This window comes from Macaca thibetana, chromosome 3 (assembly GCF_024542745.1).
Source record: "Macaca thibetana thibetana isolate TM-01 chromosome 3, ASM2454274v1, whole genome shotgun sequence".
Lineage (NCBI taxonomy): Eukaryota > Metazoa > Chordata > Mammalia > Primates > Cercopithecidae > Macaca > Macaca thibetana.
In genome coordinates, this window is record NC_065580.1 from 126,089,730 (window position 1) to 126,108,677 (window position 18,948).

Consider the following 18,948-nt stretch of genomic DNA (forward strand, 5'->3'; position numbering starts at 1 on the left):
TCTTCCACGATGACCCTGACGTTACCCACTGGCCCTGCCCTTCAGCAGAACTCCCTGTGGAACTTCTGGGGCCCAGTGAAAAACGAACACAGGGAGCCCCCTGTACAAAAATTATTAAGAATTTCAAGCCGGGCATGGTGGCCTCGACCCGGGAGTTCAAGACCAGCCTGGGCAACATAGCAAGACCCCCACCTCTAAAAAGAAATTATTTTAATTAACTGGGCATGGTGGCCGCACCTGTAGTCCCAACTACTCAGGAGGCTGAGGCAGGAGGATCACTTGAGCTCAGGAGCTTGAGTCTGCAGTGAGCTGTGATCACGTCACTGCAGTTTATGTGGGGGTTTTTTGTGGGGGGGTGGTGGGTTGTGTTGTTGTGGTGGTGGTGGTGTGTGGTGTTGTGGTGTGGGTGTGGGGTGGGGGTGTTGTGTGGGTTTTTTTTTTTTTTTTTTTTTTTTTTTTTTTTTTTTTTTTTTTTTTTTTTTTTTTTTTTTTTTTGTTTTTTTTTTTTTTTTTTTTTTTTTTTTTTTTTTTTTTTTTTTTTTTTTTTTTTTTTTTTGTTTTTTTTTTTTTTTTTTTTTGTTTTTTTTTTTTTTTTTTTTTTTTTTTTTTTTTTTTTTTTTTTTTCCCCCCCCCCCCCCCCCCCCCCCCCCCCCCCCCCCCCCCCCCCCCCCCCCCCCCCCCCCCCAAAAAACTGGGGAACAGAGAAGGAGACCTTGTCTCTAAAATATTTAAAAGAATTCAATATGGCAGCAGCCAAGCATTAATCTGGTCAAGGGATTAATGCTTCTAAGCCCAGGACTCTGTGGATTGCACAGGTCCACACACATGAAGCTGGCCCTGCCCCTCCAAGACCACCAGGAACACACTGACAGCTGAACAAAGTGATGCGATGCAAGAAGAGCACACAGATCATGGAAAACCCTAGGGCACATCGGTAAGGATGTATTTAGGATTCATGCTGGTGTTGTATGCTTTGGAAAATAGCACAGGAAGCAAGGCTTTGCTCTGGATTGCATGTTATTAAGAACCAGGTCATTCCACAACTGAGCATCTTTTTTTTTCTTTTTTATTTATTTTACGTTCTGGGATACATGTGCAGAACATGCAGGTTAAATATGTGCCATGGTGGTTTGCTGCACCTATGGAACCATAGGTATTAAGCCCCGCATGCATTAGCTGTCTATCTGGTGCTCTCCCTCCCCTGCCCCTCCAACAGGCCCCAGTGTGTGGTGTTCCCCTCCCCGTGTCCATGTGTTCTCATTGTTGAGCTCCCACATAAAAGTGAGAAATGCGGTGTTTGGTTTTCTGTGCCTTGCTGAGGATAATGGCTTAGCTCCATCCATATCTCTGCAAAGGACATGATCTCATTCCTTTTTATGGCTGTATAGTATTCCGTGGTGCATATGTACCACATTTTCTTTATCCAGTCTATCATTAATGGGCATTTGGGTTGATTCCATGTCTTTACCATTGTGAAGAGTGCTGCAATGAACATACGTGTGCATGTATCTTTATAATAGAATGATTTCTGTTTCTTTGAGAATATACCCAGTAATGGGATTGCTGGATCAAATGGTATTTCTGGTTCTAGGTCTTTGAGGAATCGCCACACTATCTTCCACAATGGTTGAACTAATTTACATTCCTATCAACAGTGTAAAAGCATTGCTATTTCTCCACAGCCTCACCAGCATCTGTTGTTTCTTTTCAATAATTCCATCCTGACTGGCCTGAGATGGTATCCACAATTGAGTATCTTGATAATTCTTTTTTTTTTTTTTTTTTTTTGAGACTGAGTCTTGCTCTGTTGCCCAGGCTGGAGTGCAGTGGCACAACTATAGCTCACTGCAGTCTCAATCTCCTGGACTCAAGTGATCCTCGTGCCTCAGCTTCTCTAAACGTGTTTCTCCTCCTCTGTGCCCTGTCCCAAAGAGCCACCCATCATTCTCTACCTAAGTCATTCAAATCCCTGACTCCTCCTCCTCCTTTATCACCCCACTGTCTGTGTCACAGTCCCGTATATTTTGAGACAACTGTTCCCCACGTTCCATTCCTTTTTTTTTTTTGAGACAGAGTCTCGCTGTGTCACCATGCGGAGTGCTGTGGCTCAGTCTCGGCTCACTGCAACCTTCGACTCTCTGGTTCAAGCAGTTCTCCTGCCTCAGCCTCCCGAGTAGCTGGGATTACAGGCACATGCCACCACGCCCAGCTAATTTTTGTAGTTTTAGTAGAGACAGGGTTTCACCATGTTGGCCAGGATGGTCTCGATCTCCTGACCTCGTGATCCTCCCGCCATGGTCTCCTCAAGTGCTGGGATTACAGGAGTGAGCCACTGTGCCTGGCTTCCATTTTTCACAAATGTTACCTTGCCTCAGGTCAGCCTCATTTCTTGCCTGAATCACTGAAATTGTTTGTCATTTGTTTTCCCTCCTGACAATTTTGCTAGCTAATATACTACTGAGAGATTTCTAAGTATAAGGCCCACTCCATGACCTCAAAAAACTTACCCTTCTCTCTGGTGGGAGGGAAGAACACATGAGCAAATAATTACAATCCTATCCCATGAGAGGCTTGCAATGAGAGAGGGGAGAAGCATAGTTACTATGGGATCATGGAGGAAGACTAGCCAATTCTACCACCAACCCATCCCTCAAAAACTATGCAGGTGAGGCCGGGCATGGTGGTTCATGCCTGTAATCCCAGCACTTTGGGAGGTCAAGGCAGGCAGATCAAGAGGTCAGGAGTTTGAGACCAGCCCGCCTCAGCCTCCCAAAGTGTTGGGGTTACAGGCGTGAGCCACCATGCCCGACCCGTAGTTCATTCTTTAAAATTCTTCTATTTTCCTGTTTTGTAATATATACAACATATTAGTACTTGGGTACATGTAAATAATTTCTAAATAAAAATATACATATATTGAATTGTGTGTGTCTTTTAAAATTTAATTTCCAGTTGATGGCGTGCAACAACAGAAAGCTTCAAAGGCCAATAACCTACCTCCTGTGTCAATCAGTTCTCCAGAGAAAGAGAACTGATAGGATTTATTTATCTTTTCTCTCTCCCCTAGGGATGAGTGTTATGAGAGAGAGAGAAAGAGAGTTGAAGAAATTGGCTTTTATGATTGTAGGGACTGGTAAGTCCAAAATGTATAAGGGCAGGCTGGAAACTGGGGCAGAATTAGTCTGTCACAGTCTTGAGGTAAAGTTTGTTCTTCTCCAGAAAACCTCAGAGATGGAGTTTCACTCTTGTTGCCCGGGCTGGAGTACAATGACACGATCTCAGCTTACTGCGACCTCCGCCTCACTGGTTCAAGTGATTCTTTTGTCTCAGCCTCCTGAGTAGCTGGGATTACAGGTGCCCGCCACCACACCCAGCTAATTTTTGTATTTTTAGTAGAGATGGTGTTTTGCCATGTTGGCCAGGCTGGTCTTGAACTGCTGACCTCTGGTAATCTGCCTGCTTTGGCCTCCCAAAGTGCTGGGATTATAGGTGTGAGCTACTGTGCCTGGCCCTCAGTTTTACTCTTCAGGCCTTCAACTGAAAGAAGAATCCATGGGTGGGAAGAGGAATCCACCCATTTCACAGACTTTACTTAAGCCCCCTTCACTTAAAGCTACTTTAAAGTCTATGGATTGTTCCGGTGTGGTGGCTCACACCTGTAATCCCAGCACTTTGGGAGACCGAGGCGGGCGGATCACCTGGGGCAGGAGAATCGCTTGAACCTGGGAGGCGGAGGTTGCAGTGAGCCGAGATCATGCCACTGCACTCCAGCCTGGGCAACAGAGCAAGACTCCGTCTCAAAAGTAAGAAGTAGTCAACGGATTGGAGCTGTTAATCACATCCACAAGACACCTTCACAGAAACACCTAGATTAGTGTTTGATTCCATAAGTGGGTACCACAGCCTAACCAGGTTGACACATAAAACTCACCACCCTACCCTGTTGCCAGGTTCCCTAAATTGGCATCCCAATTCTAGTCTCCCCTGTTCTGAGCGCCTTCCATGCCACTTCCAGGCTAAGCTTACTAAAGGAAATCTCTGGCCAGGTCTCTGCTTAACTTCCACCACCCCGAGATGTTTAGACTGACATCTGCTGCTCTTTATAGACTGTGGTTCAAGCTCCCCCTATCCCTCTCCCCTGGCTTTCTGTCAACATGAACATCTCATTCGTGCTCACTCTTCCTGCGGCTCTCCACCCTATCACAGCCCCACACCTGGGCTTCTCTGTAACTGTGCCCTGTGTTAGGCCATTCTCGCTTTGCTATAAAGAAATACCTGAGACTGGGTAATTTATAAAGAAGAGCTCCTGGTTCTGCAGGAGGTATAGGAAGCATGGAGGAATCTGCTTTTGGGAAGGTTTGAGGGAGCTTTCAATAATGGCGGGAAGCAAAGGGGGACGCAGGCACTTCACATGGCTGGAGAAGGAGCAAGAGCGGGGGAGGAGGGTGGGGGCGGTGCTACACACTTTTAAACCACCAGATCTCAAAATAACTCATGATCATGAGAACAGCACCAAGTTTAGTGTTAAACCATTCATGAGAAATCCACCCCCATGACTCAATCACCTCCTACCATGCCCCACATCCAACACGGGGAATTACAATTGAACATGAGATTTGCGTGGGAACACACATCCAAACCACATTACAGCCTGTAAAAACATGCCATTCCCATCAGTTGGTACATATTTGGCTTTGCCTGTCAAATTCCTACACTCTTCAATCAATATGTCTACTCTCCAACCTTACCTTACTCTGAAATATGCTTCTTCCACTGTATTTCTGGGGCTCAGTTAATGCATTACTTCCCCTGGCATAAGCTAGAAACTGCAAATACAAATTAAATAGACCTCAGAGTGTGGGAAGATATTCCCAGTGCCTAAAACAGTCAAGGGAATAATTTCTAGAGTACACAAAGAAATCCTCCAATGACAAAAAGGACAAAAAAAAAAAAAAAGAAAGAAAAATAGGCCAAAGATATTTCAAGGCAATTCACGGAAGAAGGAGCTCTGGTAGGCAAAAAAGAATATAGATAAATACATAAATGAAAAGTAGAACAGCATTGAGGTGCTGTCTTATAATGGCCCAGTTGGCAAAAATTAGATAATACCAAATATTGTACAGCAGGTGACTGACTTCATGTCTTTCTCTGTCTTTATCACTCTATTGATTTTTGGAGTCATCAAATTCCTTAGCTCAACTTTGTTTCTGAACCTTATACATGCAAATCCAACCCATTTTAGACATCTCTGCTTCAAAGATCCATTGGTTTGTTAAATACAACATGTCCCAAACTGAACCTATGCTATGCTTCTCTAAATGTGTTTCTCCTCCTCTGTGCCCTGTCCCAAAGAGCCACCCATCATTCTCTACCTAAGTCATTCAAATCCCTGACTCCTCCTCCTTCACCCCCACCATCTGTGACAAAGTCCTGTATATCTTCCAGCTAAAGCGTAGCAGACATCTGATGCCCACATTCCATTCTTTTTTTTGAGACAGAGTCTTGTTCTGTCGCCAGGCTGGAGCGCTGTGGCATGATCTCAGCTCACTGCAACTTTTGACTCCCTGGTTCAAGCAATTCTCCTGCCTCAGCCTCCCGAGTAGCTGGGATTACAGGCATGTGCCACCATGCCCAGCTAATTTTTGTAGTTTTAGTGGAGACAAGGATTCACCATGTTGGCCAGGATGGTCTCGATCTCCTGACCTTGTGAGCCTCCCACCATGGCCTTCCAAAGTGCCGGGATTACAGGCGTGAGCCACTGTGCCTGCCCTCCATGTTTTACAAATGTTACCTTAGATCAGGCTAGCCTCATTTATTGCCAGAATTACTGAAATTGTTTGTCATTTGTTTTCCCTCCTGACAATTTGCTAGCTAATACAATACTGAGAGATTGCTAAGAATAAGGCCCCACTCCATGACCTCAAAAACTTGCCCTTCTCTCTGGTGGGAGGAAGGACACATGAGCCAATAATTACAATCCTATTCCATAAGAGGCTTGCAATGAGAGAGGGGAGAAGTGTAGTTACTATTGGAGCAGCGAGGAAGACTAGCCATTCCTACCACCAACCCATCCCTCAAAAACCTTGCAAGTGAGGCCGGGCATGGTGGCTCATGCTTGTGATCCCAGCACTTTGGGAGGCTGAGGCGGGTGGATCACGAGGTCAAACGTTTAGGACCAGCCTGGCCAATATAGTGAAACACTGTCTCTACTAAAAATACAAAAAATTAGCCAGGCATGTTGGCGCACATCTATAATCCCAGCTACTCAGGAGGCTGAGGCAGAAGAAACGCTTGAACTTGGGAGGTGGAGGTTGCAGTGAGCCAAGATTGTGCCACTGTACTCCAGTCTGGGTGACAGAGTGAGACTCCATCTCAAAAACAAAACAAAGAAAACCATACAGGTGATCTTCCTAAAACGCAGGTTCTGACCAAATGCCCCAGTTTTAAAACTGTCCAAAGGCTGCTTTTAGGATGAAGCCCTTGACACAATGTGAGCCATACATGGGCCATCTTTGCCTACTTGCATAACTCTTACAAATTCTCAGGCAATGATAAATGACTCAATACTCCGCACACACAAAAATCATCCTTTCTATCCCCCTTTGATGGATGAACCTTTAGGACCTGTTTTAAATTGAATGTTAATTTGGTTGGTGAAAAAAAACAAGTTCCAGTTTGGATAAAGTTGCATTTAAAATATTCGCAGTTACCTTCTGTCACGTCCTTGATCAAAGAAGTAAGTAATAATGCAACAGACATTACTGTCATTAAATGCCAGCAGTGTGCAATGCAGTATGCTAAACATTGTGGGGGAGGCAAAGAGGATGTAGCCAAACTCAACCACCTGCTCTCTCCCGGTCTCTCTCCCGGTCTCCCCAGCTCCACATCAACAAGCTGTCTCTAGACAGACTTGAAGCTCTCTGTCCTTCCATCTCTCCACACTGAACTCCTACCTCTGCCATGCAGCAGGCATCCTTCCTGTTCTGTGTTATTGCTGCTCATGTACACAGCCAATCCCTGCCCACATTCAGAGTCTGGTCTCCTTTAATGGAGGGGTGCTCTCTGATTAAACTTTGTATGGTGTCTGGCACAGTCTACTACTGAATAAATTCACTGAATTAATGATTATTGGGAAATCTTGGTTGGTTGGTTTGTTTGTTTGAGACATTGTCTTACTCTGTTGCCCAGGCTAGAGTGCAGTGGCACAACCCCAGCTCACTGCAACCTCTCCCTCCTGGGTTCAAGCGATTCTGCTGCCTCAGCCTACCGAATAGCTGGGATTCCAGGCGCCCACCACCATTCCTGGCTAATTTTTGTATTTTTCAGTAGAGACAAGGTTTCACCCTGTTGGACAGGCTGGTCTTGAACTCCTGACCTCAAGTGATCCACCTGCCTCAGCCTCCCAAAGTGCTGGGATTATAGGCATGAGCCACTATGCCCGGCCAATAATTTTTGTTTTCCAGGAGCTCACAATTGTCTACTGACTATGATATTAAGAGCAGATTTTCCAGCAAAGATGTCAGAGCCTTCTGGAACTAGGCACTGCCTTACCTGGTCAGCTGGCCTGACTCATTCATTCATTTAAACAGTGTCCATTGAGATGAACATTAAAAACATATATTGAGAACCTACCCCATACTAGGTCCAGTTCTAAGATGCTCAGGATAAAATAATTTTAAAAAAAAGGTTGGATGTGGCCCTTGCCCAACTAGCATGTATAGGAGAAGGATGAAACCAACCCTAAATAAATGAACAATAATTACAAATTGTGAAAAGTGCTATGAGATAAACAAATGGTGTTTTATGAGAGCACTTAGTGGGGGGTGCTCAGCTATTCCCTTGGCTGAAATATTCATTGAACGCTGTCTGCCAATCTGAACCCCAGATCTCTTTAAACCCATGGCTCACTTCTGGGAAGCCTTCCCTGATGACTGCAAGCCCTGCCTGACTCCTAAAACATTTAGTATGTGTTCACCAAATCTGTAGAACTCTTCCAGCCAGGAAAGCTGCATGGAGCCTCTGACACATTTTTATCTGGTACGTGAGCCACATAGGTGACGTCACTGTGGCCACCACGCCTCCTTCAGTTATCCATCATGCAGGCCCTTCCATGTGTATAGAACCAGGCTCATGGGCAAAATGGTGCAATTTCTGGGATCTTTATGCATACTCATTTAGCAACGGAGAGAAACTCACATACTCACATACAACACAGCCACCCCAAAGGCACGATCACAGTAAGTTGATTGCAAAGTTCTATATCCATCCCTCTAACTTATCCTTTCTTGACCCTGGCCTGATTCATCCTCTCTAGGAGCTAGCCATAAATCTTTCTTCCCTTTCCTGCCATCTCTACCTCATGCTGAAGAGTTTACTCATGGTTCACTCATTTGTAATAGTTCAGTCATTTTTGTTGATGTTTGCGATAGATCCCAAAGCCTAGCAGACTCTCCACCTGGAATTATACCTCTTGGGTGGGTCTCTTTGGCAAAGCAATGGGCAGTTTTATATGCAGACCATTACACTAGGCAATCATGAATAAACAGTTGAGAGGTGAGGGTGGAGGGATCTGGAGGACACTACTGTTTGAGATATTATAGATCACAGTTTATACTTATTAATGCTAATTTTAAGCATTCTTGTAAGGTAAAATGATCATTCCTACTTTTAAAAGATGAGGAAAATTAGGACACAAGAAGGTAAAAGAAGTTGGCTAAAAGCTAACTCTTGTAGGACAGAGTCATATGTTTAAGCACGTGATTTTGAAAGTGCAGGAGGTATGGTAAAGTGGAAGTTTGCATCGAGCTATGGTTCTCTAATGTGAGTGTGCATCAGAATCATGGGAAAGGCTCCTTAAAGCGCAGGTTGCTGAGTCCCAGCCGCAGTTTCTGGTTCAGTGGGTCCACGATGGAGCCAAGTAATTTGCATTTCTAACACACGTTAAGGTACAAAAAGCTCACTATAATAATAACAACAACAAGTGGTATTTCTCCAGCCTCTATTACAGTGATACTGGCCTAATATGTGCCCAGATGATGCTGCTGCTTCTGGTCCAGGGACCACAATTTGAGAAGCACTGGCATCATATATGGTGTGAACCCAGAGGAGGGCGCCAAGGGATGGCTTCGCAGGGAAAGGGGCATCTGGGTTGGGCATTGAAGGTCACATAGGAATTCTCCGACCCACTCCCATCTGCCATTTGTTGGTCATAGAGGAAAGGACTGAGCACATGCTATGTTCGGACCCACAGGCACAAGTCAAGTTCAAATGCGGTGAATGTTCAGTGAGTGTGTGTAATTTCAGGTGGCTCAGCAGAGCTTGTACTGACAGGGAAGAGGCCAGTGGGTGAGCGTGGCGCCAGATGGAAAGCCACGCGACAGAGTTCAAATTTCATCCTTTGGGTATCAGGCTTTTAATCAGAAAAGTAATGCAATTCTCTTTGCTTAATTGGGTTCTAATTGTTCATTCATTAAAAATAAGATATTAATCACTCACTACACCAAGGAATGCTAAGGTATAAAAAGCTCACTATACAAATAATAACAACAAGAAGTGGTATTTCTCCAGCTCTTACCACAGTGATACTAGCCTTGCGTGTATGATATGATTTGCTCCCTACAGCAATCCTTTGCAGCTGATGTTACTGTTATCCCATTTTAGAGATGAGGAAACCGAGGTTTAAGGAGGCAAGGGCACAGTGCTTGAAAGTAGCTGAATAGCAGTCGGGCACGGTGGCTCACGCCTGTAATCCCAGCACTTCAAGAGGCCGAGAAGAGAGGATCACTTGAGGCCAGGAGTTCCAGACCAGCCTGGGAAACATCTCTACAAAAAATAAATATTTACAAAATTAGCTGGGCCTGGTGGCACACGCCTACGTACCAGCTGCTCAGAGGCTGAGGCAGGAGGATCACTTGAGCCCAGGAGTTTGAGGCTTCAGTGAGCTATGATCACGCCATTGCCCACACTTCAGCCTGGGGAACACAGTGAGACTCTGTCTCCAAAAATAAAGAAAGTAGCTCATAGGCCGGGCGCGGTGGCTCACGCCTGTAATCCCAGCACTTTGGGAGGCCGAGGCGGGCGGATCACAAGGTCAGGAGATCGAGACCATGGTGAAACCCCGTCTCTACTAAAAATAGAAAAAAATTAGCCGGGCGCAGTGGCGGGCGCCTGTAGTCCCAGCTACTCGGGAGGCTGAGGCAGGAGAATGGCGTGAACCCGGGAGGCGGAGCTTGCAGTGAGCCGAGATTGCGCCACTGCACTCCAGCCTGGGCAATAGAGCAAGACTCCGTCTCAAAAAAAAAAAAAAAAAAAAAAAAAAAAAAGGGTAGCTTATAGCAATTTGGGGTTAAGTGTAAAGGGTCATTTTTGCATCGTAAACTTTGCTTTCCATTATGACATCCTTGAGTTCAAGGACTGTATCTCTACCTTACCTCTCACCCAAATGTTGCCTTTAACATGAAGCTTCCCCTACTGTGTTTCCTAAAAGTAGCCCAGGCTCTCCCAGCAATGCCCTTTCCCTTGCAGGTATTGTGACCTCTACACAAAGACATGAGGCAACCAGGAGCTACTGTTTGTTACTGGAGGATCTGTGGTCTTCACAGTGTGGGAATGTCATCCCGAGGGGACAGGAGGATCTATTGCTGTCATACCTGAGGCCCTATTTTTTTTTTTTTTAATTCTTGCAAACTCAGGACTTTTCAGATATTTAGGGCTGATTAGAGATAGAGCACTACAATAGACAGCTTAAATTGCAGCAAGTGGGGAGAAGAGACAAAGAGAGGTACCACGCATAAAATAAAGTACATTGTCTCTTTTTGGGAAGAAAACACATACTTCTTGGTAAGCACAGCACAATAAAAGTTCTTGGAGAACAGAGAAGATCTTTGTCGGAAATTGTGTCTCATTTAGCAACATTGTTTCACTGTGTTCCTTTCAGAATGAAATTGATTCATGTTGCTTTTGTTCCAGGTTGCTTTTATTTTTTCCCTTCCTGGGAAATTTCTCTTCCATTAGGAGGCAAGCACTATTTCCTTTCACCTGTCATCACAAACCAGGACTTTTCTTCTGCAACGTGTTTCTGCTCAGCTTTCACAGTCCAATTTAATGATATATATATATATTCATTTTGCCAAGTAGTGATTCAGTTAACATGGACAATATTGATGTGAAAGGGGTTAAAAATATTTTAATGATTTCCTTCATTGGAAGTGGCGTGTGTCTGTGTGTGCATTGCATTACAAAAAACATCGTCATTTACTCACTCAGGAAGTATTTTTGCATTTTTTTCTAACTTCATTGTGCTGCTGAGGACATGAAGTATTTGCTAGGAGGCAGGCATTGCACTGGGCGTAGCTCTAAATGAAAGGCAACACAAAAAGTAGTTAATTATGGTGGGAATGTTGAAGAGCAAAACGGTATGATAAGAGATACCCCAAGGGCAACTTTAGAGGCTCTGTTCACTGCACCGGGAGAAAGAAGGAGAGGATTCATGATGAAAATTCATAATTCATTTTGACTTTTATCAGAAAGCTTTTTGACAAAAGAGACTGAAGTAACACGAATATCTTCTCGGACGCACTGTGTCTGCCAGGTAATAACCACTTTATTTCATTGTCTCTGTTCCGCTTCAAGCAGCCTTAGTAGCAAGGTGCAGTGGCTCATACCAGTAATCCCAGCACTTTGGGAGGCCAAATTGGGAGGATCACTTGAGGCCAGCAGTTTGAGACCAGCCTGGGCAACATAGCAAAACCCCATCTCTACAAAAGATTTAAAAAAAAAATAGCCAGGTGTGGTGGTGCACACCTGTAGCCACAGCTACTCAGGAGGCTAAGGCAGGAGAATCCTTGGAGCCCCAAAGTTTCAGGCTGTGGTAAGCCATGATTGCACCATTATACTTCAGCCTGTGTGACAGAGTAAAACCCTGTCTCAAAAAAAAAAAAAAAAAAAAAAAAAAGCAGACTGATTAAGGGACCTAAGTTTATAGCAATTGAGCACCTAAATTTACAATTGAGCAGCTTTCAGAAAGCTGTATAGCTCAAGGACTGGTACAGTGGCTCAGGCATGTAATCCCAGTACTTTAGGAGGCCAAGCCAGGCAGATCACCTGAGGTCAGGAGCTCAAGACCAGCGGCCAACATTGTGAAACCCCGTCTCTACCAAAAATACAAGAAATAGCCGGGCATTGTGGTGAGCACTTGTAACCCCAGCTACTTGGGAGGTGGAGGCAGGAGAAACACTTGAACTCAGGAGGCGGAGGTTGCAGTGAGTCCAGATCGCGCCATTGTACTTCAGCCAAGCTGACAGAGTGAGACTCCATCTCAAAAAAGTAAAAAAAAAAAAAAAAAAAAAAGAGTCCTTTCAGCACTGAATGCTTTTGGTTCTAAGTCATTTGACTACATATACAAGGGTTTATTTCTGGACTTGATTCTATTCCACTGGTCTGTGTGTCTGTCTTCATGCCCTATCGGTTAATTACAGCACTAGAAGGTTAGTTCTATGAGGGCAGGTGGCTTGCCTGGCTTTCCACAGCCCCACCTCTGGCACAGAGGGGCTCACTGAATTTCCAGTAGCTGACCAGCGGTGACAGTTTCTAGCTTTCCCTTGCACAGCCCAGATGGACTTCCCCGTCTGTCTCCAGCTTGTCCTGTGTTGGGCATACCACCTGCCCTGGGCAGTCTGTCATGCTCTTTTTCCTTAGACTTCAGAGGGGTCCTGCCTTCCCTCCAAACTCATCTCAGTGTCTGCTGGATTATTTGACCCAGCTCCGTCCTCCTTCTGTTCATAACTGGTGCTTGTGCATCCAGCATTTGCCATTTGCTCACCCTTCTTCCAGGCATCCTCCCTGCACCTATGTTCCTGTCCTCCTCAGACCTGTGTCCACCAGACCCTCACGGACCCCCACCTGCTTTCTGGGATTTTCCTGCTTCACTTGAGTCCTGGCATCTCAGGGGCATGTGGAAAGCTAAGCCTCAGGCTCTGTTCCAGCCTTGTTTAAGTCACATCAAAAGGCGATCCTGTTTTTTTTGTTTTTGATTTTGTTTCCATTCTCATAAATAAGGCCTCCGTAATGGCAGGAGGAAATCCAGAGGGCAGGAACACAGCATTACATCATCACATTACCTACAGGGATGCATTTTCAAGGCCAGCAAACTCAATTAGCTTGTTGGTAATAGCGGATCCAGCACCAGGACGCGTACAGCAGAGTTCATCATGCTGAAGGACACAAAAGACAGGTGACAGTGTGGTCCACCATGCAGATCTGCCAGCAAACTAGCCCAGAGAGACAGCTCCAAATGTGATTTCCTTTCAATAATCTTGGGCTGTTATAATCTTGAGAAATAGAATGCTATTTGTTAGCTTCATCCTCGTTATTTGTTTCATCACCCATCCTTGAGCAACTTTTCTTTTCTTCTGCAAATTTCCAGCTATTGCGCCGGACCCTTGTTGACTCCAGTAGAGATGGCACCATGTCCCAGAAGCCAAAGAGAAGATCCAGAGCCAGTGAAGGTGACAGGAGGAAGTGGCAGGAGGAAGACAAATTCCTAGGCAGCCAGAGGCAGGTCCCTGGTGAAGTCCGACCTTCAAGCCAAAGACAGCTCAAAGCCTGAAAACCTAGCTATTACAGCCCAGGACTGGAGTGAGAACTTCCTCTATGCCTTTTTAGACAATCAAATGATGCTTTTTCCAGGCCCACCCATGGATCAATCAGCACGCACTCCCCCATTGTGAGCCCATAAAACCCCAGACTCAGCCACACACTGGGACTACCTGCCTTGGGGAAGGGGCTACACTTCGGGTTCCCCTCTCATGTTGAGAGCTGTTATGTTGCTCAATAAAACTCTTCTCCACCTTGCTCTCTCCGGTTGTCCACATAACCTTATTCTTGGTCATGGGACAAGAACCCAGAGCTTGCTAAATGGCAGGAGCGAAAAGGGCTGTAACAAGTTCCTGGCTGGCCAGCCAAGAAGTGGGTGGTGACACACTCATTTGTTGGACTACAAGGGAAGAGCGGTAAACCTTCTGGGGTCCCAGGTCTTGGGACTCCCTAATCCACAGCTGTGACACGGTGTAACATGCACTTAGGCCTCTGTGGTTGCTGGTGTCTGAATTTTCAGGAACCATCATGTTCCCCTTATCCAGATGCCAGCACCCAAGGCGGAAGCCACTTGAGGCACATCTGGTCCAGCCACAGCCTTGTACAGAGCTTGTGCCTGTGCTGGTGCCTGGAGCTGCCCACCCCACCTTAGCAGGTGGTGCACTTGGCTGTGCCATGGCTGTGCCCCATGCTTGCTCGCTCACACAGCCCTCGCCACTCTGCACCTGGCTCACTCACAGCGAGTGTGGGATCTGGGCCGATATTGAGAGCCGAGCACAGCCAGCTCAGCACAGCCTGCTGGGCTGAGTGGGCAGAGCCAACCCAGCGGTCATAAGCAAAGCTCAGGCAGAGGTGCTGCCAGCCACAGAGGTTTCCAGCTGGCGAAGCGGCACCCAAAGAGTCCTGTGACAAAAGGGTTTATTGAGGACTTACAAATGGTGCAGTCCAGGAGTGGCAGGCTGGACAGGAGACTCCCTACCTTTTAAAAAAATGTATGCAGGTTATAACGTTTTTTCACTTAGCAACCCCCACCTAGCAACCTGTATGTAACCCAAAACAAAGGGCCTCGAGCCCCTGTAGAGCCTGCATTTCAAGGGGATGGGCCAGGGCTTCTGATGTCCTTCACAGATAAGGAGTGAATCTTCAGGTTGGCCACTTCTGGATTCCTTAGCTTGGAACTTTGAACACACATTTCCTTAGACCATAGTGTTATTTTCAGGCTTAAGTTATTGCTATCAAGTATGTCTTCCATACACCAGCATTGAGACCTAGAGAGGTTAGAACACTTACCTACATACATTTAGCAAGTGGCCTTTTCTCAGTCACCGTTTAGTCATTGTTCAGTGTGTCAGATCATCAGCTGCGCTAATGTTTTGGGTAAGTTAGAGCAGGCAGAAAATCTCTGTTGAGAATCAATGGGGAAGAAGGACAGTCAGGGTTACGAAGAAGTCAAAATAACTTACTATTTTAACCACAGTGTCCTGAGAGCAGGAAATGTTTTAGTTCAACAGTTCTTAGTTTTTATTTATTTATCTATTTATTTTTTGAGACAGCGTCTAGCTCTGTCACACAGGCTGGAGTGCAATGGTGCAATCTCGGCTCACTGCGACCTCTGTCTCCCGAGTTCAAGTGATTCTCCTGCCTCAGCCTCCCGAGTAGCTGGGATTGCAGGCACACGCCACCACGCCCGGCTAATTTTTGTATTTTTAATAGACACGGGGTTTCACCATGTTGGTCAGGTTGGTCTCAAACTCCTGACCTCGTGATCTGCAGCCTCCTGAAGTGCTGGGATTTCAGGCATGAGCCACCATGCCCGGTCAGTTCAACAGTTCTTAGAATTAAACTTGTCCGACCTTGTAATTTTACAGATGAGAAAACCAAGAATCATAGAAAGTTAAATCATGTCTGCCGGGTGGCCATGGCTCATTAGCACACGTGCAGAGTGACTATAAATAACCCACAGTCCACTTACGGAAAAGCTGGTCTTGCAGAGTCTCTTCAGAGCGTGCTTTATCACCCAGAGATGAGGTGGATTTCAAAGCAGCACACAGTGGGCCTTCAGGTGCTGTCAATCTTGTGTTAATGGGGTATTTGCTTTTGTCTGTAAACTAAACAAGCCCTTCAGAATCTCAGTCAGCTTTCTATTTTCAATAAGGAGTTCCTTGTTCATAGTGCTAAGAGAAGTGTTAGTTATGCTGCTAAACATGAAAACTGTCAAACAGAGGCATTCAAATTCTTTTGCAGGAAGGTTATGTGAACCTGAAAATGTGAGACAGGTCTCAGTTAATTGAGAAAGTTGATTTTGCCAGGGTTGAGGGTGCACACCTGTGACCCAGCCTCAGGCGGTCCCGACGACATGTGCCCAAGGTGGTCAGGGTACAGCTTGATTTCACACATTTTAGGGAGACATGAGACATCAATCAATATGTGTAAAATGTACATTAATTCAGTCCAGAAAGGTGGGACGGCTGGAGGCAAAGGCCAGGCGACTCGAAGTGGGGAGAGGCTTTCGGGTCATAGGTAGGTAAGAGACAAGTGGTTGGATCATTCCTGATGAGCCTTTGTTTCAAATGAGGCAATCAGATATGCTTCTATCTCAGTGAGCAGAGGACTGACTTTGGATAGAATGGGAGGCAGGTTTGCCCTAAGCAGTTTCCAGCTTGACTTTTCCCTTTAGCTTAGTGATTTGGGGCCCCCAGATTTATTTTCCTTTCACAGTTACGTCATACTTCTCTCAAAGCAACCTCTGTTTTCCAGGCCTCTTTAGCCGTAGATGCATTTTTCATCTCCTCTCTTTTCTGGAACAAGAAGAGGAATCCTGTGTACAGAGGCCCTTATATCTTGGATACCAACAATCCCTGCTTCTATGCAGAATGCACTTAAAAGCATGTGGATTCTGGCATGTGTTCTACATGGCTCATTAATCATGCATTTTCTTTTCTTTGGTCACAATTCATCTTTATTAATAGAAAATAAACACTTATTCCAGTTTCAAAGTTGTTATACTTGAAGTTGCTAATTTTAAGAAATGAATTTTAAATAATCACTTAATCCTGCTTTGACTAAGACAATGAAATGTGGCTTTAAAAAAAAGTATTCAGCACCATTTGCTCATAGGTCTTTCAGAGTTTGTTCTTAAAGTTTCTGGAACTTTCCTGTCTGTGAAGTATAGGAATTACTGAGCTCCATTGGAAAGCTTCTCTGGGACAGGCAATGGGGGTTAAGCAGTCATCATAAAGGAATCAGTGTACATTCAGCATGGTGACTTGGACTACACAAGAATCCCTTCCCCTCTATAGTAGCTCAAGAGAAACATGCTTCTAAGCACTGAGGTATGAGGAGTCTCAGACTGTTATTTGCTGTTAGAATTGGTCTTCCCAGCTAATAACAGTGAATATCTGGCACAGATGCTAGTGGTCCTTAAAGTCCTGTGATTTTAAGAAGTAGTTTAGATTTAGTTCAATTTATTCAGAAATCAAACATGTTTAATTAACTTCACTACTTTGGCAGAGTAAGGATATGCTGGTTTAGTGTCTTTATAAAATATACATAATGTATAGGTAAATCATAGTCTTAAATCAAATACCTAGAATACTATATTATTTAAACCAATATCTATTTTAACAAAATGTTTATAACTAAAAGCAGCAGATGAAACTAAATCCAAAGGTATGACAAAGAGGACTCAGCTCTGTGTTGCTTAGAGAACTTTTAAAAGGCATGTGCCCATAAAGTCATTCAAGGAGAGGGAAGGAGGCCCCCTTCGCCTCCTCCTTACTATAGAATTCCTGTTGGGGCTGGGCCAGAAATGAGCACTTCTAAATATTTCAGAGAAATCCAAAGTGTTAAAAAGTATTTTATGCAAAAGAACGTCTTTCTTCATCAGTGAATAGTAATGCTCATCAGAATTTCCTAATAACACAAAAACAAAGCCAAGATACATTTGATCAGATGTCAAAGTAATGGGAGGTGGACTATTATGTCAACCTTAGTCAGAGCTCCTGCTGGCTTCTTCCTATACACTGTTCACCAATTTGAGTAGTGGACTTTGTGAGAGAATAATGTTTGATGGCCAGGACCTCTCTTGGGCATTTCTTCCTAAGTGGAATACACAACAGATAAGGGAATAGGGGAGGTAATACAGGGAAGCTACTCTTTCCAGCTCAGAAGGAGTTGATGAAGCCCATATATGCATTCAAGAAGCCCATGGGATCCTCTAGCTGTGGATAGTGGCTAATGCGGTCATTCAGAATCGACACTGTGGACCGCGGCAGCATTTTCCTGTACAGCTCCAAAAACTCTGGATAGGGATTTACAGGATCCAATGGCCCATAGATAAAATGAATGGGGATAGTTGCAGAGGCAAGAGCTCCCACCCAGCGCCTTCTGAACTTCTTCCGCTGATTGATGTACTGTAAGAGACTGTCAATGACTAAGTTCCCGTCATTGTTGCGGATCCCTGCCCACATGTCCCACAGCTCACTCTCAGAGGGCCGAGTATACGGCCCAAAGACTGGGGTGAGACCTCGAGAGAACACGAAGAAGTTCATCAGTCGTGTGAGGATGGGTGACAGCACACCTCCGTCTTTGAGTAGCTTTTGGAGAAGGAGTGGACGGTGAGTCTCAGGAAAGATACCTCCATTTGACAGACAGAGACTCTTTATGGTAAGCCGACCAGATCGATTCTGCTTGTACCTGTAGAGAAGCTCCTGAGCAACCGTATCTCCATAGTCATGAGAAAGAAGGTTGATCCCGCGGTTCTGGAGCCCCAGATGCCGCAAAAGTGCTTCCGCGATGCTGGCCTGCTCGAACATGGAATAGTGATGTGGTCTCGGTTTGTCACTGAAGCCAAAGCCTAAGAAATCAAGGGCAATCACCCGATGAAACCTCAAGGTCAGACCTTCCCAAATCTTGTACCAATCGTAGCTGGATGCTGAAAAACCGTGTAAAAGCACAACTATCTCTGGACTTCCAACCACACCCACAGAGTCTTGGTAGAAGATACGCAGTCCCTTGTAAGTGAAAAACTTGCCTGAAGACTTCCATGAGTGAAGGGCAGGGGAGAGCTGAGGGGGTGAGATGTGCAGGTACACAGCAAGCAGGGGCACGGCCAACAGCCCCACCTGGACCCACCACTCCCTCATCCTGCCCCCCAGGATTGGTGTGGCCCACGCACACGAGCCACACCCACCAAGGAGCGCTAGTCCCACTCCTGAAGGGGGCTGCGAGGGTGCACGGGGAGATCACTCCTTCCCCGCCCGCCTCTTACCTGATTCAAGTAAGACCTGGGCTACAGGACTCCATGTTTGGGAGAACCCGTTGCCTGCATTTTCTCAAGAAGGATTCTAAAGAGCT

General features: G+C 45.4%; 1 protein-coding gene across 1 annotated transcript; it reads right to left on the bottom strand.

Moving 5' to 3' along the window:
• Window positions 1–17,287: 17,287 nt before the first annotated feature.
• Window positions 17,288–18,737, bottom strand: LOC126950225 (mesoderm-specific transcript homolog protein-like). Its single transcript, XM_050783509.1, has one exon. The coding sequence runs from the start codon at window positions 18,735–18,737 to the stop codon at window positions 17,757–17,759; it is 981 nt and encodes a 326-aa protein (XP_050639466.1). The 3' UTR covers window positions 17,288–17,756.
• Window positions 18,738–18,948: the final 211 nt, after the last annotated feature.

Excerpts from the sequence above, each read along its gene's own strand:
- LOC126950225 (XM_050783509.1), bottom strand. The coding sequence starts at position 18,737 with ATGAGGGAGTGGTGGGTCCAGGTGGGGCTGTTGGCCGTGCCCCTGCTT.